Here is a 25,646-nt window from a genome sequence, read left to right on the forward strand (position 1 = left end):
GGGTGCAGTTCTCGTGTATGAGATCCTCCTTACAAAAAGGTGAGAGGAGAAATTCTTTGTAAATTCTCATAACAGGGCTCAATAATAAGTTGATATTTCTAATGAGAAAATAAATCTGGGTATTCAGCTTAAAGTCAACGTTATTTAGCCTAGTAAAGTCATTGAGGATTATATTTTTAAAATTATAGCGGTATGCCAAGTTGACGAACCTGAAGCGATAAAAATCCCGTCAGCCTGAAATCTGAAGAATTGATAATTTTCACTCTTGTTAATTGCAAATTCGCTTGTCATAATTGCCTGTAACAAAATCATTTGTTAGCCATACAAAAATATACAATGGCGGCATGCAATGCTTTCTTGTTACGTATAAGTTATTTAACAAATTGATAAAGCTCTTCGCTTTATAGGCCTTCACCGATTATTTCCCCAATAATAACATACGAGCAGGAAGAATAATAAATTTCATATACGCCCAAATTAATAAAACCTATTCAAATACTTCACATTAGAATTGAATTAATTATTTGTCTGTTTTTCAGCTGAATTTTGTAGACCATTGAGGCCGTTAACTTCTTCTAAGTTTGGACAAAAGTTCTTATTGCAGTGATTATAGTTAGTCTAGCAAAAATGACAATGAGTAAGACTGCAGCAATGGTCAAAATTGGTCATAGAAAGAGCGGCGCTTTTGAATTTAACACAGGTGTCAAACAAGGCGATGAATCTGCAATCCTATTCAATATTGCATTGCATAGCTATTGAAGGAATAGACAGGGGAAATATTTTCCACCGAATGGATCAGGTGCATATGCGGACGATGTATCATTTGCAAGAAAGAAAGATGTCCTGCAGGAAACGTATTTGTTGCTAGAGAGAGAGAGAGAGAGAGAGAGAGAGAGAGAGAGAGGCGGAAAAGATTGGCTTGATGGTCAATGAAAGTAAAACGAGGTATATGGAATATCAAGGAGTCAAACAAGAAGAGTTCCTCAAAACCTCAGAATTGGTCATAAAATCTTTCAAGGTGTTAGGAACTTCAACTATACTTGGGGGTTGAACAGAATAACGAAAACAAGATGAGTTACAGCATAAAGCAAAGAGTATTTGCTGGAAATAGAGCATACTTCAGTAACATTAAACTTTTGAAGAACAGGCTCATATTTAGAAACGCAAAACTTGAAATATATGAAAGCCTAATTCGACCTGTTGTAACGTACGGCTGTGAATCTTGGACGTTAACAAAAAAAGACAAAAACCATCTTGGTGTTTTTGAAAGGAAAATCCTAAGAAAGATCTATGGTCCAGTTAAATAAGGAGAGGAGTGGAGGAGAAGAACTAATTTAGTATTGCATTGATAAAAGGCCGAAATATTGTAAAATTTAAAAATGCTTAGGTGGTTTGGACATATCTGTAGAATGAACGAGAGCAGAATGCCTAAAATAATATTTAAGGAGAGGCTACATTCGAGAAGAAAGAGAGGAAGGCGAGAATAAGGTGGGAAGTTGAAGTGAGAGACGATCTCCAAAAATGGGATATAAAGGATGGAGACAATTAACAGAGGACCGAGATGCGTGGAGAGCTGTAGTAGAGGCGGCCAAAGCTCATATTGGGCTGTAGTGCTAAAAAAGTGATTATAGTTACAGATATAATATAAATTTCCAATATTTTTTTATCAGCTTCAGTTGATGTACAACTAATGAAGAGATATAATTGAAGTTAAAAGAATTATATGGTGAAATATATGTTATGGAATCTCAAAAGTTTCAATTTTAATAGATAGCTCAATAGTCTTGATAGATATAGGTATTAAAGTAGTCTAATTATTATTATTAATGAGAATTATAATTTAATGTGACTTACTTCCAAGTAATTGGCTCTGACACAATGATCCAAAGAGATGGTCCCATCCAAAATCTTAAGATACTTCCATGAGCTGATATTATTTCGTTTACTTTTTTTGTCATCTCTGAAATAGGAGCAAATTATAAAACTCTCATTAGTTTTATATCAACATTGGAGTAAAGTCTATTTTGTAAGAACTAGAAAGAATACTATTGCAAAAATATTATTTTGATAAAAGCGCACTACCATACTTTGAACAAAAAAGAAATAACTAATTACTTTAGATTATTAGCCCAAGTAGCCTAATCATGTTGAAACATTCCTCTCTGTGTATATATTAGTGATTTATCTTCTATAACTTATATATAAAAATTAATGTCGTCTGTATGTTTGTTTGTTCCTTATAGACTTGAAAAACTATTTGACAGAACGGCATGAAACTTTGGGAATATGTTGTGTGAATATTGGGTTTCTGTCCAGAACTTTTAATAGGGGGGCTAATAATAATAATAATTTATTAATCCATTTTACAGAGAATTTTTTCTAGTCGGCCAAGCGGCTAGAAGAACGGAAAGATGATCATGATTCAAGATCATGTTGTGATATGATTTAGCATCTAAAGTTACTAGTTGTAATAAGCAGGTCACCCATGCCTAATATAATAGTTTGGAGTTGAAGTGTGTAGTTGATTGGTACCAGCTGTAGATAATGGTTAGGGCCCCATACACTTGCGAACTTGGATCGGCGAACCGCGAACCAAATTCGTGACTTAGTTCGGTTCGTCGGATATTACATTATGTAAAATTCAAATCCTTCCAGTAGATATGTAGTGAAGTGTAGCTACGAGGCGGTGTTCAGGTGATACAGCTGTTCTAAGTAGTGTATCTCTCTTAATTATTAGAGGTTTACAAGATCTAACAAGTAGAAAATTCACTCTCACTCAAATAAGACGTTTTTTTTAAGATGGTGTAAACGTTTCAAATGTGACCACTCCTTTCTCTCCCGCAACCATCCTTTCGACCACTCACTTCTTCTCTTTCGCTTCTTCTTGAACACTCCACACTCATCCAAAACTAACACAGCAGCTGCAAACTTTGAAACACTCAGCTCTAGACCCCGAAAGACACCGAATACATTGTTCGCTCTGCCCACTACAGTGTGTGGGACAAATCCTTCACGAACTTGGTTCGGGGAACCAATAAGTTCGTCGATCCAAGTTCTCTAGTGTATGGGGCCCTTTAGAAGACTCAACTCATACAAATAATAATTATCAGACCCCTATCATTGAGAAACTGGAAAATATTGAGAAAAAAATTATTGACCTCATGAAAGAGAGTTGTTATCTTGTTTTACGACTGGTCATTAATGTTCAAGTTTTATTAAAGAGAAGTTCAATTTAAACAGTATAATTTTTTATTTAATTTTTAGCATTGTCAGTTCTTTACATTTCAATGTGCTTTACGGCTTTACATTCCAAAGTAAAGAACTGACAATGCTAAAAACTAAATGAAAAATTATTCTGTTTAAATTGAACTTCTCTTTAATAAAACTTGAACATTAATGACTAATCGTGAGACAAGATAACAAACTTTTAGTCTGAAGGATTTTTTATACAAAACCATCATAAGACCAGTACTACTATATACTTCAGAAATATGGGTACTGAATAAAAAAGAAGAAAAAAGACCATTGTTTTTGAAAGCAAGATTCTTCCAAAAATTTTTGGGCCAAATCTAGAGAACGGATTCTGGAGAATCAAGCACAACTATGAAATACGCCAAATATTCAATGAAGCAGACATAGTGGGTGAGATTAAAAGCAGAAAGTTACGGTGGACGGGACACATTCTGAGGATGGAAGAAAGCGCTCTGACAAACAGTGTACTGAGGAATAATCCTATAGGAAGGAGACCAGCTGGAAGGCCAAAAACTAGATGGTGGGACCAGGTCCGGAAAGATAAGAGGAGGATGGGCCTAAAAGAGGAGCACGCGGGTGACCGAAACTTCTGGAGAGGCTTAGTTGATGAGGATAAGTAACGACTGGGGTACGAGTGGCCACCGTAGTAAGTGAGTAAGTATGAAAGAGAGTTGTTCATATCCCATTCATTAATTACTGAAGAATGACAGAATAATTTACAATTTTTCGAATTTAGCTTAGCTGATATTCATCCTAAAATGGAAGATGGAAAGAATATTGAATTCTGTGTGATTCATCTTATATCGCATATTTCCTGGACCATGATTGACAATCAACAACTATGAACGCATTTTATTCATATTTGAAACACTGATTTGAACTATCTATTTTTCTTTAACTCAACACTTTATTGATAGATATTACTACCAATTGATTGAGAATAATATGGTTTCAGGATAATAAATGCTACACATGACTGAGCACATAGGAAGTCCGTATTGAGATCTAGATAAAAATTTTAATTGTCAGATAAATTTCTTGATTCATCAAATAAAGTCAAGTATGACATGAGATACATTGACTTTTTGGCGGTACGAACTACGAAGTTCGCCAGGCCAGCTAGTATTTTATATTATCTATATATAATGAATTTCTGTATGTGTTTCTTTGTTTTCATATAGACTTGAAAACTACTTACAGTACGGCATGAAACTTTGGGAAGCTAGCCAGCTAGTCCTTATAGATTTTAAAGAATGAACCAGATACTCTACTGTTATATATCGACACATTTTACACAATCCAAAACCGATTAGAAATGAAAGACCTCAAGCACTCTTCTGCCTAGATGCAGCATATAAAAATTATTGTTTAATAAAATATAAGCAACATAAAAATGGTTTATTTCATTACAAATTGCGATTATTAATTCACTTTCCTCACTTGAGCAAGCTTTCGGCATGGGCGGTTGACAACCGTGAAGACGTCCCTGCCGATAGAACTTATTTTTAAAGTAAATTATAACGTTTCTGATTAAAAACTTTGAATCGTCATTTAATTCATACTGCAAGTGGAAATGAATAAAATCTTCATTTTCACGATATTTCCTGAATATTCTTATAATTTTCATCAAATTGTATACATACGCTAGCTGTTACAAAAGATTTAAATAAAGTGTTATAGTTAACGAATTCATGAGTACAGTATATTTATCACAATACTACCTGAGGATACAACAGAATATAATATACTGTGTCATTGGTATATGTCTGTAAATTTAATAAATGATATTTATTATCATTTATCGATTTTTTCAAAGATTTAATTTGATAAATGCGTTCACATTGGTTTGCAACTCCAGCAATTGCACCTTTCAAAAGTGAAAATAAGTCATTTTTTATTTGAAGGATGTAGGTATCACTTTTTATAGCAGGTAACGTTTTATAGGTGTTGTACCTAGGGTGCTGATTCTGTCAGAAATTTTTTTTTCTAATAGTGGATACTATAAATTCTTTTGTCAATCTTTGCTACATTTTTGTGTCTCATCAACTAATTTAAACAAAATAATTTGAACACCTAATTTAATTGATTTACATATTTAATGATTGATTACTAAATTACTATTAAAAAGGTTTCACCTACCAGATATTGTCCAGAGCCAAAACTATAATAGAATCCATGCTAGTAGACATTCCGCTATAATTCGTTCTTGATTAGTCTCAGACTAGTGAGTTAATGAATAACCGTATTGTATTATTTCAAGAATAGATCCCTCAAAAAATGTACTGGTAGTAGGAGTTGCTATAAATTAGGAATTCGTTGGGTGTAGAGGGAGTAAGAAGGATAGGCCTACGATAATTTTGATTGGCTGGTTGTACAAAACAAAGACCTGCTTAACTTAAATTTGACAGGTAGTTTGCAATTATAGGCATACCATACTCAATTAACTTTTTTTAATTAATTTCCTATTATGAGATTGGATGTAATTATGTAAATGCAGCAGTTTAAGGTCAATTTTGATGATTACGGTTATCTATATAATAGGTATCTTTAAATATGAGTATTATTATGAGTAGAGCTAGGTAACAAAAATGATTGTAAAAAGTAGTTGAATAGCCTAAAAAGATCAAATATCTGATTTACGGGTGTATTGCGCTTGAAAAAGAATACCGTAGTTGAAAAAGGTTCCTTAGGTCAACATAGAAAAACTTCAATGTATGTTCACAGATCTATTAAATAATCTATTATCTAGGCTAGTCAAATTAGATAACTATTATAATTGGAAGAATCAATTCAGGCGTTCTCTCCAATTATCACAAGTGAAAGATGATTAGCGATATGATATGAGCAGGATGACTTAACACGTCATTATAGAAATACTACGAAGGTTATGGGAGAGAATCCCAGATAACACAAGAACGTTTTTTTCACGTGAAAAAATTTGGAAGTGTTCCAACTATAATATAAGTTGGAAACACGTTTTTGTTTTAACATTTTCACGTTATTATAAACACGTAAAAACTACCAGGAATTTACATGAATAACAACGTTTTTCTACATTTTCCACATGAAAATTGCCAAAAATTCACATGAAAAGCCATCTTGTTTTTCTCATGATGACAAAACATTTTTGAGATTGCCATCATAAACATTCTCTTTCTACACATCATTACGAAGAGATTGATACTCTTTCCAAGTCTGTACCTTCAAGGAGTCATGAGTTTCACGGGTTTCTAATATTGTTAGGTTTGGCATATGGTGGAAAAAGCGTGTTTTCCACTGCAAACAATAGGCCTACTTGCAATTTATAATCAACTCGACAGCTGATTTATGATGAATAATAATTATGTAGTCTGATTTTTACTCTAATAGTATATGAAGGAGGCTCCTTTTACCTTTTATATTACCCTTGAAATGCAAAATTTCCAAAAACCTAGTATTTACGTCGACGCGCAATTTAAAAAGGAACATACCTGTCAAATTTCATAAAAATCTATTACCGCGTTTCGCCGTAAATGCGCAACATATAAACATTTAAACAAACATTGAGAGAAATACCTAACCGTCGACTTGAATCTTAGACCTCACTTCGCTCGGTCAATTAATTAAAGTAACAAACTCACCAAAAATGAACATCAGTCATTGAAATGGGCTCAAAGAATTATGTTGTGCAAAAAAGAAAATAAACATAAGTTTATAAAGTGAATTGGGAGAGTCTTATTTTGAAATATATGGTATCCTTCATTTTATCCTACAGATATATTTTTTTGAAGCTGAAAAAACGATCTAAATATCATAGATTCAAAATTTCTCTGTATTTCTTGCACAAAAAATTAAGTTATAATGAAAATAGATTTGAAAAAAAATAGAATTTTCTTGGGCTTTTGAAGGTTATAACTAATAAAAGTAGGTATGCGTTTTAGAGGGAGATTTTATACAACAAAATTGATAGAGGAAGATTAGTAGAATATTTTCGTTCAAGAACGGTTGAATATCTTAAACGGCTTTTAAAATACAAGCGATATATATACAAAACCCTAAAAATTTTCGCTGCCATCTTGTATTCGAGATGTTTGCCTGTGATTTCGACCTATCATCATCACGATCCTTATTATGCTAGACCTAATTATGCTATCCTTATTATGCTAACGAAGAAATTGAGATATCTCCCACGGCTGTTACTCAAAAATGACCACGGATTGACATTTGTGCCCAGACTATGGCCCGCCGCAAAGTAGACCCACGCTAATCCTCGCCACTCCAACCCACGCCGTGGGATGTTTTGTAAACCATTGCTACAGTGAATGCAAATTGGAGAGGTGGATGATGGTGGCTCCATCTATGAGTGAAATTCGTAATCGATATATTTGAAAAATGTAATTTCTCATCCCTTCATCCCTTTTCACCCCTTTCATCCCTTCACGCCGGTTTTTTACTTCATTTTGTATTTTGGGTAATAACTCATGCTTTTTGTGGTTAAATATGAGAAGTCTATTAGTTAAAAATCGAATATACCTTCAAATAGACCGCTTTGTCACCTTGCATTCTAAATGTATGTTGAAACACAATCCCAAATACATTCCAGTAGATAGCTTTCAACTTTCTTCACTATAAATTACAAAGTAATAACTAATTTTTCGGTAGTAATGAACATTAAAATCTACATTGATTAGAACTGTTTATTATTACAACTAGTGATTCACATATTTTTAACGCTACAAATTCATAATATTTACAAAACAAAACAATATGGAACTTAGAATGTAACCAATTATATACACGATTCATTAACCGAATACTAAGGTCTGCTAGTTATCGTTTTGTAATTTTGACTGGATATCCGTTCTCGGACTCCAGCATGAAGACATCGGTGTACTCCAGATCTGTTAGCTTCAGGTCGGAGTGAAACACATACTCTCTGATGGCATATCCGATCACTGTTTTCATCGATAGCATGGCGAACAGTTGACCTGTTTTAACAGAAATAATCCTGATTATCTCCAACAATTGAATATTAGATAATTCGGTGATACAGTAAACCGTACCGCCAAATTGTTAATGCATCTTATAACAAACTTTAGCTGGATGCACACCTGAGGAGCGCGATGCGGCATCCAGGTGCTTCTTGCTTCGAATGGAAGCACACACACACACACACAACACACCACACACACACCACACACACACACACACACACACACACACACCACACACCACACACACACACAACACACACACACACACACACACACACACACACACCACACACACACACACACACACACACACACACACACACACACACACACACAACACACACACACACACACACACACACACACACACACACACACACACACACACACACACACACACACACACACACACACACACACACAACACACACACACACACACACACACACACACAACACACACCACACACACAACACACAACACACACACAACACAACACACACACACACACACACACACACACTGAATCGGGCATGGCGTGGAAGCGTGGAACTAAGGATAAGGCAATCTCCATAAGATCAACACTGCTTTGTATCACCAAGCCGCGCCTCCTCAGGTGTGCTTAGCCTTAGCTTAATCTGCATCACTTTATGTTTATGAAAATTATCTTACAAACAGTAGTAACATTTATATGTCAATATAGACTTCTTATGTGCTTAGTATTAATATATCAAAAATCAATTAATTCTAAACACCGAAGACAGCACAATATTATTAGATACAAAGCAATCTATTTAGAGCATGTTAGTCTTTAACTTGAGACCGTCATTTTGTTTTTAGTCGGAGCGTTTAGGATAAAATACATGGGCGGTTATGGAGCAGCACCAATACCTACTATTACTATTGTAGTAGGTATTGGCAGCACACACTCTTGTCTACTATCTACCGACGGCTGTTGGATGACGCAATGATTATAACAGCTGATTTTTTTTCTGTGTGTGGCCAGCTCACAAATCTTCTCCAATACGGATACATGCGTAAACTTTGAAGGACCGTAGGAAAGAGTCCTGAAGTCGGATTATAAATTTGATAGGCCATAAACCTGGTCCTGAACATAACGAACACAACTAAAAAATCATCAAATTTGGTGCACACATAAAAAAGTTATTGATAGTCGAAATTTGAGGTTCGATTTTTATTTATATAGATGTTTTCTCATGAAAAATTTCTTAAAGTAATTTATATAGGAAAAGCAGTCCAAGAGATGCCTGCACTTTGGGAAGTTACATTATAGCGTGCCATATAGCTCAAAATAGGTGAAATTAAGTATGTTTAATCAATCGTAGGTTGATTCATCATCATTACCAAAGGGTGGGAACATGGTGAAGCGGCGAATATGTATTTAAATGGTGACGCACAAAGTGGAGCGGTATTTATTCAAATGCTAATCGATAAATAATTGTTATTAGATAAAATTAATTATCATTAAATAATTATTATCAAAATTTCACAGCATTTAACTTTGGATCTTCGTTTAATATAATAATCACATGCATTATTTTTTTCAACACGCTTAATCTTAAAGCTATTCGCCACTCCACCATGTTTCCACACTAATGCATGTGCCTCAAACTTTAATGGGAATCATAATCCAAAAAAATCAATGATTCACTCACCAGGACAATTCCTAGGTCCCATGTTGAAAGGTATGTAGCTGTATTTTGGTCTGGCTGACACATTTTCTGGTAGGAAGTGATCTGGGTGGAACTCGAGAGGATTTGACCAGTATTTAGGATTCCTGTGAACTGCATAGAGACTCAACAGAGCTCTGGTTCCTGCTGGGAACACTGTCGAACCTATAGGAAAAGAGAAAAATCCAATAATTATACCCCTATTATTAAACAAGAATTAATGCTATGAAGCAGAATCTTTATAGTATCATAAAGTTAGTGAATACTTATTTATTCTGTAATAGTATCAAGTATTGAACAAGACTGTAGGAATCAACTGCATTCTTATTAGCATCTATATATCTTATATACTGTAGTGGGAATAACATTTGCACACAAATCTTCCGACGAATAAACTAAACAATTGAAAAAGGTATTCTATTTTCAATTCTACAATAATTCTAATTCATCTCAATATTGTAAGCAATAAAATGATAATTTTCATTTAGGCCTACATAGTGGTACCTACAACTAGGTACCAGACATCAGAGTGCATAACCACTCTCGAATTCATTATTAATTGTACTTTCGTGTTGGAACATTTAAGAAAGATGTTGGCTCTTTATCAAAACACAAGTTCCATTAAATCGATCTTGATTGCTAGTCTTTGTACTTAATCGCGCAAGATTGATAAATCAACTCTTGTATCTCATATTTAAATCTCTATATCTATAAAAGGCTAAGCCCCGACAGACTGAAATCCCACCACAGCCCAAACTACTGAGCCTACAAACTTGAAATTTTGCACAATTGTTTATGATAGCCTCAAAACATCCACTAAGAAAGATTTTCAGAAATTTGCCCCCCTGAGGGAGCTAGGGCCCCCAAAAATTTTGTACTTTTTAACCGCTTATTGCACAGCAAAGTCATGAGGAACCTTTTTGTTCAGCTACGAAAAAAAATTAGATCTAAGCAGAAAAATTCCGACCAGGAGCAGAGAGGGGTCAAGGAGAGGGCATTTTTGAAAATGTTCATGTAAAATCACACTACAGCTCAAACTTATTGGCCTACAGACTTAAAACTCTGCACAAATATTCTTCAAACATGCTAGACGCGCACTAAGAACGGATTTTGAGATATTTTGCCTCTAAGGGTTTCAAAGGATGAAAAAGGATCCTATTTAGTAAGGTTATGAACATGGTAAGGTGAATGCCATATGAAAATGGAACTGAGATAATTGACACATGATATGTTGTAATCATTGGAAAGCTCAAAATAATTTTATCAATCAGCTGATCGAATTTAATTTTCCGTGGATCGAAAGCGCGAGCTAGCCACTTGTTTGTTCCATTGTTAATGTATGCTTGGCCAGTTAGGTTTGCGCCTTCTATCAGCTGTATATTTATGGAGTGTCATACATTCCGATTAGAACAGAGCACAGAGATTTTCTTTGGTTAGGAGTTTGTTGATAATTCTTTTTTCAAATTCAAATTTTATTGCAAACAAAAATCACATTGAGAAATTTCTTTATAGACAACAAGATTACAAAAACAAGATGTCAAACATAAACCTACATTTATTTGTAGCACGGCCAGAAAAAGACAAACTTGATCACTAGCCGTGAGCTCATTCAATAAAACTTATATTTTTTGTTAATATTTTGTGAAAAAAAAGTACGAGTTGATGAGAGAAGTGAGTAATTTCTTATATTTGATCTAAATGGTTATTCATATTGTACTAGTCGGGGTCACTTCAATCAAAGTTTTTTTTATTTTGTAGCTAATAATAAATTTCATATGTATTGATTGTATCCAGTGTCCATAATGGAAGTGATTGAACTTCTCAAATTAATGGCTTACTGGTCCTTCATAGAATTTATAGTATTCCTGGTTATTGAGCCTGTCTTTTTCAGCGTTGACTATTAATAATAAAGCTTTATTTACAACTAGCTTACCTGGCGAACTTCGTACCGCCAAAAAGTCAATGTATCTCATGTCACTTATTTACTTTATTTGGTGAATCATGAAATTTATCTGACAATCAATATTTTCATTTACATCTGAATACGGACTTCCTATGTGCTTAGTCATGCAGCATTCATTATTCCCAAAACATATTCTTCTCAATCAATTGGTAGTAATATCTAACAGTGAAGTGTTGAATTAAAAAAAAAAAAATAGATAGGATAAATCAGTGTTTCAAAAATGAATTCAATGTTTTCATAGTTGTTGATTGTCAATAGATGGTCCAGGAAATATGCGATGTACGGTACGATGAATCACACAGAATTGCATATTCTTTCCATCTTCCATTTTAGGATGAATATCCTAAGCTAAGCTAAGCTAAATTTAGAAAAAAAAAACTGTAAGTTATTCTGCCATTAATGAATGCAATATGAACAACTCTCTTCCATGAGGTGAATAATTTTCTTCCAACATTTTCCGATTACTCAATGATAGGGGAGTGATAATCATTTGTATAGGTCTTCTAAAGAACCATTATCTACAGCTGGTACCAATCAACTACACTTCAACTCCAGACTACCGTTGTAATACCAGTAGCCACACAATTTATCATAGGGTGACGTGTTTATTACAGCTGGTAACTTTAGATGCTAAATCATATTATCTCAATATGATCTTGAATCATGATCATCTTCCCGTTCTTCGGTAGCCGCTAGGCCGACAATTTCTAAAACATAGGTCTGTAAAATGGATTAATAAATAATCATTATTAGCCACTCTATTGAAATTTCTGGTCAGAAACCATCCCCAATATTCACACAACATATTCCCAAAGTTTCATGCCGTTATGTCATGTATTTTTCAAGTCATAGGAAACAAACATACAAACAGACATTCATTTTTGTATATACAGTGAATATCGTTTATTATAACATCGGCTATAATGACCTATCGGATATAGTGACCGGAAAGCTGCCCCTTGTTTGGTTTGCTATGCGTACAATGCTTTATTATATCGCTTATAGTGACATCGATATAATCACATATCGGCTATTATGACCGGATTTCTATCAAAATGAGGAAAATAATATCGTATATAATCAATGACGAAACGTTAAGTAAACAGGATGTTCTCCAGACAGGAATCATCATGTCTGTATTTATTCTAGTTGAGCCGTATTATTGGTCAGTCTTTTATTACGAAATCGTGAAATGTGCATTCCTCTGAACATTATAGGCCTATTCAGACATTCAGTTCAATTCAGCCTTTCGTTCGGTTCGGTTGCATCCTACAGTATTTCGGTTTGATGTGTGATTGGATTGTTACTGTAAAGTGTGTGTTATATTAGTGTGTGTAGTGCATGTTTCATTAAATTTTACAAACAGAACTCTTATTTTAAATTGTATACAGTGTTGATAATATGGCTTCTTCCCGTAAGACTTTCACTATTGAAGAAAAATCGCACATCATTTGGCGAATTGAGAATGGTGAAGCAAATAGGGACATAGCGAAGGAATTAGGGGTTGGACATTCAACAATTTCGGTAATATGGAAAAATCGCGATAAAATAAGCAGAGCTTCGAGACAAGTTCTATGAAATCAAAAAAACTTCGTCCTAGTCAAAACAATGACGTAGATCAAGCGTTGCTGAAATGGTTCAAGATACAAAGAGCGAATAATATTCCTATAAGCGGTCCAATTTTGCAGAGTAAAGCAAATGATTTGGCTGAGAAGTTGGGTAGACCTCGCGATATTACATCTGCATGGATACAACGATTTCGCCAGCGCCATGCAATCACAAGTGGTAGAATAAGTGGTGAGGCAGCAGCAGTTCCAACTGGTATTCCTGAAGACTGGTTAAACAATGTGTGGCCAAAATTACGTGATATTTATCCAGATGAAAAAATTTACAATGCTGATGAAACTGGAATTTTCTTCAAACTGACTCCTGAAAAAACATTACGTTTCAAAGGTGAAAAGTGCACGGGGGGGAAATTGTCAAAAGACAGACTAACTGTTTTAGTTGCCGTGAATATGGATGGGAGTGATAAGCGCAAGCTGATGGTTATAGGGAAAAGTGCTAAACCTCGTTGTTTCAAAAATGTTAATTTATTGCCAGTAACATATGAAAGTAACAAAAGAGCGTGGATGACAAGTGAATTGTTCGCTTCCTGGCTACGAAAATGGGACAATGAACTGAAATTGAAAAATGATCAACCATTGTATCTCATATCTCGACATTACTTACCTAGATTCTATATACCGTACGTTGATATATTTCCCGTATTGACAGCTTTTCGTTCGATTATATCAAATTGAATTGAGTTTAGATTACGAATTAATTAGGAACATAATTTTTACTCACCAATCTTCAATTCTTTCTCAAGCTTCCGTACCACACATGGTATTGTATATAACCGCAGAACTTCTTTGATGACCATTTCCAAGTAGTGTAGTCTTGATAGTTTTTCAATTTCAAAGTCTCCATACTCCATGACATCGATCACTTCTCTGTAGACTTTTTCTTGTACTTCTGGATACATGCCCATTAATAAGAAGGAGTAACTGATGGCTATTGCAGTCGTGTCAGAGCCCTGAAATCGATAGAACATTATATTATTTTATAAAATGTTTTTGGTTTTGATTCAGGTTAACTTGACATAAAACTTATGAAGCTATAAATTGATCTATTTATTTCACTGGAAGAAGATGAGTTTATGGATGAATTTCACTGAAAGACTACTAATTTGTAAAATTTATTCATTAGAAGATTATGTTAGATTGATTTGTTTTTATCAAACCAGTGATTTGTTTTTATCAAACCAGTGATTTGTTTAGAAATCCTCCATGATGAAGAAGGCGACATCAGGTTTCCAACTTGGACTCTGTTATTTTTTACAGGCAAAGTGAGTTGGGCGAAAAAATATTTTGACATTATTCTCAGAATTGTTTGAAAAATATTATCATGCTTTCGGACTTACTGCAATGAACATGTCAGTGATCTTGATTGCAATCTCCTTATCAGATAATCCTTCATACTGACTCAGCATCAAATCTAGATAAGATGGTCTTCCTAGATCGTCATCTATGAAACAAAACATTAAAAATTAAAATCCTACAATTATCAGAAAATATTCGTTATTAACTGTTACGTTAATAGAATATATTTTGATTTATACATTATACATTTTATAGTGTATAAATAAAAATTCGGGGAAAACAGTTTTGGGCTGTGCCTGTTCTGTTTATCAATAAATAAATACATGCTTAAAACTATGCTTTTGTACTCCGGAGCGAAGCTCGGTGCCCCGATATTTTGTTATTAACTGTTAAGTTTACTACGAATTCAACAATATTATATTTTATAAAAATTATAATTCTGATTTCATAAGAACTTGATGGAATAATATCACATACCATCATAATTATCATCAGCCTTCTTGTCTTTCAATTCATTCATGAGTTTCTTACGTTGATTGATTATCTGAAAAACAAACAAAAAGAAAACTTCCATGAACTATGAATATGAAAAACTCTGCACCAATAAAAATCAATATGCCTACTATTTATACAGGTCTCATAGAATGATTATTTATCTACAAAGATTTTTAAAGGGCTTGTTTTTTTTGTTTAACCATTATGCTCTTATAGTTTTAATTTTATAGTGAGATTCACTTCCAACTATTATCAGCATTGGTTGGATAGGAATTGGGAAGCACTGATTTCATTTTTTAAGTAATGCCGACTTTGAATTAAACCTCATTCATTTGGCTTTAGCCACTATTCACCATAAAATTTCAATTTCATCTTCATTTAATCAAGTTTTATATTACGGCTTTGAAATCAATTTTGTACCTCAATCTCAAACTTACTTTAATAACATAATTGTGAAGATTTGTATTGTATTGAGCCTCCTTCTTCGCACCATCAGTCATCTTGTAGATGAAGTCGAAGCCAAGGTGGAATTTGTAATGTCTTTCTTTTATTATCACCGTTGATCTGTGAAGCAAACGATCATTAATGTTTAAAAAACTAAGTAATATTTTTTTCAAATATAATTTGAAATAATTGTTATTATAATAATAGATTTACTATTGAAATCAACTAGCATACAATTTCTCTATGTTTTCATATTATAACTTCCTCTCAATAATATTTATTTTTTTCAATCCTCTTACTGAGATAGAATGCCTCATGCATTTCATGCCTCTCCATGACATTAAAAGTAAAAAAAAATGAAAAATGAGATAGAGTAGTGGGTGACTATTGAAAAAAAAAAACGATTCAACTTACAATTGAAGGTTCTTGGCGAACTCCATATTTCCATCTGTTTGCTCTCTACTTTCTACTCCCATCAAGGTACCTGTCAAATACAACGATGAAATCAATTTGATACGTGACTTTTAGACAATTTTTCCAAGCTTCTATTACCGATAATGCATTCTCAGAATAGATTCCTAAGAGCTGCCTAGTATAAATTTTGCTGAGGATAATGATAATGTTCACATAAGCCCTGAGCTTGTGCATGGGTAATGATAGGGATGATATTGTAAGAGCTGAGTGGACCTACTCCTTTATGTTGGTTATGAGCTACCGGGAATTATTTCGATGCTCAATTCGCTGTTAGTAGAACTTTCCTCAAGCTTATAGGCTACACCGTGCTAATGGGAGGACCGCCAGCACACGACGATTTTCTTAACCTCTGTGACAATGAGTTCATTAGTTCTTATTTTTCTCAGTCAATGGAGAAAGGGTATTACAGTGTCACTTCCCTATTAAATGTATACTTTCTCTCCTGATTTTAAATTTAACTACCTGATACCTCGACCATCAATTATATACTGACCACACAGAATATCCATTGTAAATTTCGATACGTAATCGTGCATATCGAAAGTTCCCTTATCCACCTCCTTCTCCAATAGACTAGTGAACAATCGGCTCTCTTTCTTGAAAACATTGAAGTAGTTTCTCATCAGCCGTTGATGAAAAGATGGTAACACAATTTTCCGTAATCTCCTCCAGTTTTGTCCTGAGAGAAAGAAGAAGATATTCTTGATCACAAAAATTGGTGAGATATTTGATTGGTTATAAATAGGTAAAAAATATAAATACTAGTACAAACTAATTTCTGTCTGATAGATTGAAGTATGCCATCAATTTGAACTCACAGGAAATATTGTTTTCAAATATTAATGTTTAATGGGTGCAGTACTCGTGTATGAGATCCTCATTACAAAAAGGTGAGAGGGAATTCTTCATAAATTCTCATTATTACAGGGCTCAATAATATGTTGATATTTCAAATGAGAAAATAAATATAGGTGATTTAGCTAAATCTAACGTTTTTTTAGCCTACTAGTTTTATTTAAGTCATTTAGGATTATAAGTTAGATTTTTTAAAATTATACCGGTATGCCAAGTTGACGAACCTGAAGCAATGAAAATTCCGTCTGCTTGAAATCTGAAGAATTGATAAGATTCGCTCTTGTTAGTTGCGTATTCGCTTGTCATAATTGCCTGTAACAAAACCATGTTAACCATACAAAAATATACAATATCATGCAATGTTTTCTTGTGACATAATAGTTATTTTTAAAAATGATCAAGCTCTTTGCGTTGTTGGCCTTCACCAATTATTTCCCCAAAAATAACAGATGAGCAGGAAAAATAATTCATTTTTATATAATGAATTAAACCAATTCAAATATTTCACATTGAAATTAAATTTAATATTAGTGAGTGTTGTCTGTTTTTTTCTCAATTTTGAAAACCATTTTGATGCCGTTACATATAAGCTTTTTCCAAGTTTAGATAAAATTCCTTACTCCTGTAATCATAGTTACAGATAATATAAATTACCAATATCTTTCTATTGGCTTCAGTTGATGTACAACTAATGAAAAGAAATAATTAATAGTAAAAATTTCATTGAGGGAAATAAAAAGTTTTAATTTTAATAGATACGTAACTCAATAGAGCCTTAATAGATTAATATTAATTCAAATATCCATGATAAGGTAGGCTAATTATTATTATTTATGAGAATTATAATTTAATGGGACTTACTTCCAAGTAATTCGGCTCTGACACAACTATCCAAAGGAATGGTCCCATCCAAAATCTTAAGATACTTCCATGAGCTGATATAATTTCGTTCACTTTTGTTGTCATCTCTGAAATATGAGCAAATTATAAAACTTTCATTAGTTTTATATCAACATCGGAGTTAAATCTATTTTGTAAGAATTGGAAAGAGTACTAGCCTATTGCAAAAATATTATTTTGATAAAGCTTATTACTACCTTACTTTGAACAAAAAGGAAATTACTCATTAATTTAGAATATTAGCCCAAATCATGTTGAAACATTCATCTCTGTGGATATATTAGTGATTTATATTTAAAGAATAAACCTGATACTCTGTTTTTTTTAATAGAAAATAAAAATCCAAGTACCCTTTTTTTTAAATTGTTTATTTACGACATGTTTCGGCCATGATGCCATTATCAAGTAATTAAATGAAATAAAATTATTATTATTTAGATTTTTATTTTTTATTTCTATTCAAGAGTAGCCCTTACGAAAAAAGATAATCTGTTTTTTTATATGGACACATTTCACACAGTCTAAAACCGATTAGAAATCAAAGATCTCAAACACTCTTCTGCTTAGATGCAGCATATACAAAATTATTTATTAATCTAATACAAGCAATATAAACATTTATATATTTCTTTAAGAACTGCTTATTTATATATTCATTCACTTCACGCTCTTGAGCAGCAATTTTTCGGCAGGAACGTCTTCACGGTTGTCAACCGTCCATATAAACTTGTAAAACAGATAGAACACTTTTTCCAAGTGAGAAATGTAAAACGTTTCTGATTCAAAAAAAATTACATTGAGTCGTCATTTATTTCATACTGCAAGTGCAAAAATGAAGAACATCTTAATCTTCAAAATATTCCCTGAATAATATTCATATAATTCTCATCAAATTATTCTCCCTGAATATTCTTATCTTCATCTTCACTATATTCCCTATGAATATTCTTATAATTTTCATCGTTACCGGTATAATTAACGAATTCATGAGTACGGTACCTATATTATCACAATTCTAGGTACCTGAGGATACAACAGAATATAATATACTGTGCAATTGGTACATATGACTGTAAATTTAAATCGTTGAAATAAGAAAGAGTTTAGAAATATATAAATTTGATGATGAAAATATAAAATACTTACGAGCTTTTTTGAGACCCAGAAGTAAGTAGGCATTGCCAATGAAGGGTAGCGATGGTAAGCCTTTTATCTCTTTTGTTTGTTGATTTAGTCTGTGCAGCCTCCAGAAGTGATAAATGACTATCACCCCCATCAATGCCACAAAATACAAGAGCATTTTCAGAAAAGTGTAATGAACATTTGTCCTGTGTAAGTAAAATAATTTATTTAATTTGGACAAACACTGTTCAAATCTTATATTATAGAATTATTAAACTTTCATAAATATTTATAGGCTACCTACACTCTAGTCCAGGATAATTTTTTCAAGAGGGTCCTAATTACTTTTTATATCATCGTTCATCGATTATTTTTTAAAGATTAAATTTAATAAATGCTTTAACATTGGTTTGCAGCCACTTCCAATTGCACCTTTCCAAAGTACTGAAATGAAGATTCAAGTCATTTTTTTTGAAGGAATAGAATAGAATAGATTTTATTGTTTCTCATAAACAACAGTACAATATTACAAGAAAAAACAAAACAAAACGATGTATTGTAGTTATCACTTTTTATCGCAGGTAACGTTTTATGAGTTGTACGTATGTGATTCTGTCAAAAATATTTTTTTCAAATCGTGGATATAAATTTTTTTCTCAATCTTTGCTACATTTTTGTATTTCTTCAACTATCTACTATAATTGATTTAAACAAGAGAATTTGACTCTTTTATGAAATGTTTTTTATTCTATAAACTAACACTTAATTTAATTGATTTACATATTTCATGATTGATGGTACTAAATTACGAGTGATATATTCTCGTTTTTGAGCAGAATTTGATATTAATATTTGAAAAAAATGAATTATGATAATAACATTTGGGTACGACAATGATAATTTAAAATATTAAAAACATTTATTACTATGGAATGTAGTAAATGAATATATATTTAAGACATGAACTATTAAAAGCATTTCACCTACCAGATATTGCCCAGAATCAAAACTATAATAGAATCCATGCTAGTAGACATTCCGCTATAATCAGTTCTTGATTAGCCTCAGACTAGTGAGTTAATGAATAACCGTATTCTATTCTTTCAAAAACAGATCCTTCAAAAAATGTATTGGTAGTGGGAGATTCTATAATTAGGTAGGGTATTCGTCTATATTCCTTGGGTGAAGAGGGAGTGGAAGAGGATACAATACAATAATTTTGATTGGCTGGATGTACAAACAAAGGCCTGCATAACTCAAACTTGATAGGTGGTTTGCAATAGGCATACCGTACTCAATGAACTTTTTTTAATTAAGTTACTATTGATGAGGTTGGATGTAATTATGTAAGTGCAACAGTTTAAGGTCAATATTGATGATTATGGTTATCTAATAGGTGTTCTGTAACTATGAACATTATTACGAGTCGAGCTAGGTCGGCCTACAAAAAATTATTGTAAAAAGTAGATGAATAGTCTAGAAGGATCAAATATCTGATTTACGGGTGTATTGCGCTTGAATAAGAATAGTTGAAAAAGGTTCCTTAGATCAATATAGAAAAACTTCTATTTCTAATAGAAAAAGATCTATCAGATGACAGTTTTATTATCTAGGCTAGTCAAATTGTCAAATTAGATAGCTATTATAATTGGAACAATCAATTCAGGCCTTCTCTCTAATTATCACAAGTGAAAGATGATTAGATATGATATGAGCAGGATGACTTAACGTCATATAGAAATTCTACCAAGGTTATGGGAGAGGAGTGATACCTTATACCCGTACAGTTCAGTATGGCAGGCGAATTATCTATTATTAGATCTGAGATATCAAGTGGCAAGATATAGTGAACCATGTTGATTCAATAATCATTCTGAATGCAAAGCTGTAAAAATTTGTAGTGAGGAGTTATTAAATAAGAAAAAAACTGCTGTGTTTTCTTATGAAGTCGACAGCAGTGAATGTACTGGTTTATAATCATAATTAATTTTAAAAAATAAATAATTAGGATGAAAAATTGGTTATAAATTAACATATAAAATGCAAATGATTATAAAACGAAACTATATCCATAAAGTATTCTCGTCTTGAAAAACTCGGCAGTTTCTACTGGAAATTTTTTGACACCCTTAGCAATTTTCATGTTCAGGCAGTAGGCCTATTGGTCTTTTTGAAAAGCGCAAGGGAAAAATATTGTATGCATTTTAATATTTTAAATCTACATTCACATTTAATGGTAGCCTACCTGTACCATCATTGTAATAGCCTATGTAATTAATAGCATGATGCATTGATTGAGAAAGAATTACTGCATTCAACAATGCGATATAAGATAAAGATTTCATTAATTGGAAGACGTGCCTGGAATAAGATGTGATAAATTAATTAAAACCAATTACTGTAAGTTGAATAAAAGATTTTTCTATATTTGAAAAACTGAATGTGATCGCAAACAAACTGTATTGTTGATAATAAATTATGATGGATTTATAATAAATTAAGATGCGATAGACAAATACATGTGATAGTATTGATTAATATAATAGAGCTGTATTCATGAATAGGTACACGATAAGTTACACCGTACATAGAATTAAAAATATTTCTGAGAGAATACATACCTTTTATGACAAATTTATATTGTACTTCAGATGATAAAGTAGGCTATGGTACCCAGAATTTTTGACAACCGTTTACAGTTCACAACAATTATATCAAAATGATTTTTTTTTATAAAAAATGAAGACTACATAGTACCGTAGAGCCCCTACAGGCTCATATATAACCTACAGAAATCCATCGGTATATTTTCTCGGTCTTTTGTGTCATATTCATATTCCAGTTTTATGAGAGGATTCAGAATTTGTGCTTACACTTCATAATACTGAAGCGTGGTTGTATAATATTATTTATTTCAGGTGAGTTGACAAGAAAGAGATTCCAAAGTCCACATTGATTTCAGCTTTTTACAATAATCTGTGATGAAGAAGATTGTAAATCATTTGTCTTAAAAATAGCTTACCAATTTCAAACGTTTTTCTAATCTTTTTAAAAAATAGGCTATATTATATTCTTCATTCATCAAATTTCTGTAATAATAAAATATCTAAAAATAAAGTAATCTTATTACCTAAGTGATGTACCGTATTATTTCTTTATAGACCTATATTTTTTTGGTGAAAAATTCTGCTAATTTTGATTTACCTATTATCCATTGATTCGTCAAGCTAAATTTATGTTTATTTATATTCAAGAATATTGACGTGAATAAATTTTTATTAGACGATGCAATACTAAAGGGCCCCATATACTAGGGAACTTGGTTCGGGGAACCAAGTTCGTGAAGGATTTGTCCACACACTGTAGTGGGGAGAGCGAACAACCGTTCGTTACTCCAGTGTCTTTCGGGGTCTAGAGATGAGTGTTTCAAAGTTTGCAGCTGCTGTGGGATGAAAATATATATAAAGATAGAATATATCGCCCTGGCGGACGAACCGAACAAATTTTTTTATCCAGATTGAAGACTAAATTCGTCACGATTTTTTTTTTTAGATTACGTCTTGGGGACCCCAGGATGGAGTATAAGACAAGTCAATATACCATATAATGTGCATAAGTAATATATATACACATATGGTTTGAATATAACTCGCAGTATGTACCTAAGTAAAAAGGCTGTCCAGTTTATTTATAACATAGAAAATACTGTGTATTCATACATACAGAATGTCAAGACTTTGAAACAAACCCAGATATACAGATGGAAAGGAATAATATTATTAGTTCGCGGTTTGCCAATTTTTCACATAAATTACACTGGGAACTTGGTTCGCAAGAGCCTATTTATATAGTTTTCTATTTATGAATAGAGTTTTAGGTTAGTTGAGTTTAAAATTTTGAAATAATAGCGTGAAAAAATGTCATCTCTATAATAATCTTCAGCATATTCTTATAATATGAATAGCCTTCTTATAGTCGTCTACACTCTCATTTTCTTAAATGCCTATTTCCTATTTTGTGATGGCTATCTTTATATCTAGACTAGACTCACCTTTTTTGAAGCATTTGCTTCAAAAGTTGAGCAAATGCTCTAGTTTATTCATACAATTTTTTTGAGCAAAAGCTCTTACTTTTGAGCAAATGCTCAAACTATTTTTTTGATGAGCATGAGCAAAAGGTTCTGCTCATGTTTATTCACAGAAAATGAAGCAAATGCTCCATATTTTAGAAGTATAAGCAAATGCTCAACTTTATTCATATGGATTGTATTCTAGGTACCTTGCTCATTACTATGCATATGTTTGAATAATATTATATAATTTTTCAGGGGAAAATAATTCCATAGTACCATGGCTTACATTAGATATCTATAGTAGGCTGTGATAGTACCCATGAAATAATAGTTTATTTCAAGAAAAATTTGAAAATGGATTGAATATACCGAAAATAGTTGTTATTGTGTTTGATGAAAAAAGTTTTTTTTTCAAATAAAAGATTAGGCTACATACCATGGAATTATTTTTTTACTGAAAACCCAAGTAGCCCTAATGAAATACGTTATTAGTAAATAATTTTTCATAATGTCAGAATATTGTATTTTCTGGATAAAATTTATTGATTGATTGCTCTAAATTTGAACATTTATAATTCTCTAAAAACAAATATATGATCTTATGTTGTATAATAAAAATAAATGTGAATAGAATCAAATAAAATTAATCAACGAACAATTAATAATATCTCTATCAATGGAATCTATTATTATCATTTTAAATAAATTAGATGTTTGATGTTTATTGAATAATATTATTAGGTCACAATTATCGATTAAATCAATTAAATGAGGTAGCCATACTTACAATAGGATACCGTTCCGATACAAAATCTCTCCTAATCGGTCCTTTCTCAAAAAGACACAAGCACTTATCGGCTCTGAAGCCAATTCAACTATGATTGAAGGAATAAACCAATTATTAGTATTATTATTGTCTCCATCAATAGTTTTGAAAAAATCTCTTTGTTTTCCCATGTCTTAGAAGCGCAAGCAATAACTTCCTTAGCCGGTGTCCTACTTTGCAACATACCTCACATCGAACAGTCAGCATTCCTTATAACTATCCTCAATGTGTCCCGTTCAACTAGTGCTGACCGTTTGAACTGAATCTCACAAGTTTTACGCACACTTTTTCATCACTTCTGCAAGTTGATCTGTGTTTTTTCTTGTATCAATGTCATGATCACAATGCGTAGCATAGGTAGGTATATGTGTGTGTATGTGAGACAGTGCACGCCGGCTTGAAACGTGAGTCAATTCATTTAATTCGCGTGTTGTAATACAAGTAAAAAGTTCGCACATTACATAAATGAGTAACAAGCTTTCTCGTAATGAATTACAAGGTGGTTGACCTTGGATTTATTTGAGCAATACTGATACAGAAAATTTAAAAAAATACACAACACGAGGTATAATTTACACTTTCTGTGAAAAATTTGTTGATTTTCTATTAGATTAGTCGTTATAATAATAATGCAAGAATATATTAAATGCGAGAATATAATAGTAAATGCGAGAACTGTTTAAATTGCAATATGATTCATTATTTTAGTTTCAATTTTTTTTCTCTTGATTCTTTTTTGATATTTTGTAGTTTCTTAAGATTTTTTATACTATTAATGTAAGACTCTCTATATTCCTGCTTCTTTCATTTGTTTCTATCTTTTGTTTGATCATTTTCTATTGTGATTAAATATACGAAGAAAGGCCCCACACAGGATTACCTTTGGGGCTTCATTTAGACTATGATGATAAACATGTATTGTGCATGCGTGGGTGTTTGATACACCAGTTATGTTATTTTATTTCAATTTGTTTGTACAATGTTTGTTTTTGGTCGAATAAATTATTATTATATTATGACTTGGTATTTTGAAAAAATTGAGTGGTTATTGCAAATCGATTACTATTGATCATTACAGTAAAATTGATATTTTATATTATTGTCAGTAAGTTGTCATCAAAGCATAATGCTTTGATGATAATATACCACTGGTTTATACCACGGTAATATACCACGCGTTCAAAATATGATATTACTGATTTGCATGTAATTTATTTGTTAAAATAATTTCAAACTTATATTCTAAAACATTTATAAAGTGAAAAATTCACTTAAAATTTAAGTTTTAAATTAATAATGAAAAGTTTGGATATTCAACAAAGTAACATAATTTGTTCAACTTGTATAATTTAACGCTCAAGTCCTTGTTCATTATTTTCTCGTCAAATTTCGTTCTACATCCTTTTATTGTCACTGGATACTCAATTTGATTTATTTATTATCTCTCGTTCAGCTTTTAAAAAATCACTGATTATTGTTAATCATAAAAAAATATAAAGGTTTGAATAATTTCTGCAGCTCACTTTCAATACAATTATCAATTCAACTACAACTACGGTACTCTGAAGAAGCACACTTATGTAATTGTACTTGCAAAAATACGTTTATACAAGAATAAAATATTTTGGCAGTGTAATCAGACGAAAGATTTGTATAAA

The 25,646-nt window shown here is 32.3% G+C and overlaps 1 protein-coding gene across 3 annotated transcripts; it reads right to left on the bottom strand.

The window, feature by feature from the left end:
• Positions 1–7,914: 7,914 nt before the first annotated feature.
• LOC120352288 (cytochrome P450 4c3-like) lies at positions 7,915–24,150 on the bottom strand. Of its 3 annotated transcripts, none has more exons than XM_039432203.1 (12): positions 23,950–24,150; positions 19,115–19,296; positions 17,930–18,036; positions 17,293–17,380; positions 16,707–16,892; positions 16,154–16,223; positions 15,733–15,859; positions 15,278–15,344; positions 14,842–14,945; positions 14,226–14,454; positions 9,902–10,081; positions 7,915–8,219 (listed from the first exon to the last, which is right to left on the bottom strand). In XM_039432203.1, the coding sequence occupies exons 1-12, from the start codon at positions 24,117–24,119 to the stop codon at positions 8,062–8,064; spliced, it is 1,668 nt and encodes a 555-aa protein (XP_039288137.1). In that variant the 5' UTR covers positions 24,120–24,150; the 3' UTR covers positions 7,915–8,061. The 3 variants fall into 3 exon arrangements, with proteins under 3 accessions (XP_039288137.1, XP_039288139.1, XP_039288138.1); XM_039432205.1 differs by lacking the exon at positions 23,950–24,150 and adding an exon at positions 21,712–21,928; XM_039432204.1 differs by lacking the exon at positions 23,950–24,150 and adding an exon at positions 20,078–21,312.
• Between the last annotated feature and the right edge of the window lie 1,496 nt (positions 24,151–25,646).

This window comes from Nilaparvata lugens, chromosome 7 (genome assembly GCF_014356525.2).
Source record: "Nilaparvata lugens isolate BPH chromosome 7, ASM1435652v1, whole genome shotgun sequence".
Taxonomy (NCBI): domain Eukaryota; kingdom Metazoa; phylum Arthropoda; class Insecta; order Hemiptera; family Delphacidae; genus Nilaparvata; species Nilaparvata lugens.

Excerpts from the sequence above, each read along its gene's own strand:
- LOC120352288 (XM_039432203.1), bottom strand. The coding sequence starts at position 24,119 with ATGGGAAAACAAAGAGATTTTTTCAAAACTATTGATGGAGACAATAAT. Across the intron at positions 18,037-19,114 it reads TCTGGGTCTCAAAAAAGCTC|AGATGACAACAAAAGTGAAC; the intron begins GTAAGTATTTTA and ends CTCATATTTCAG. Across the intron at positions 16,224-16,706 it reads TACAATGGATATTCTGTGTG|GTACCTTGATGGGAGTAGAA; the intron begins GTCAGTATATAA and ends TGTATTTGACAG.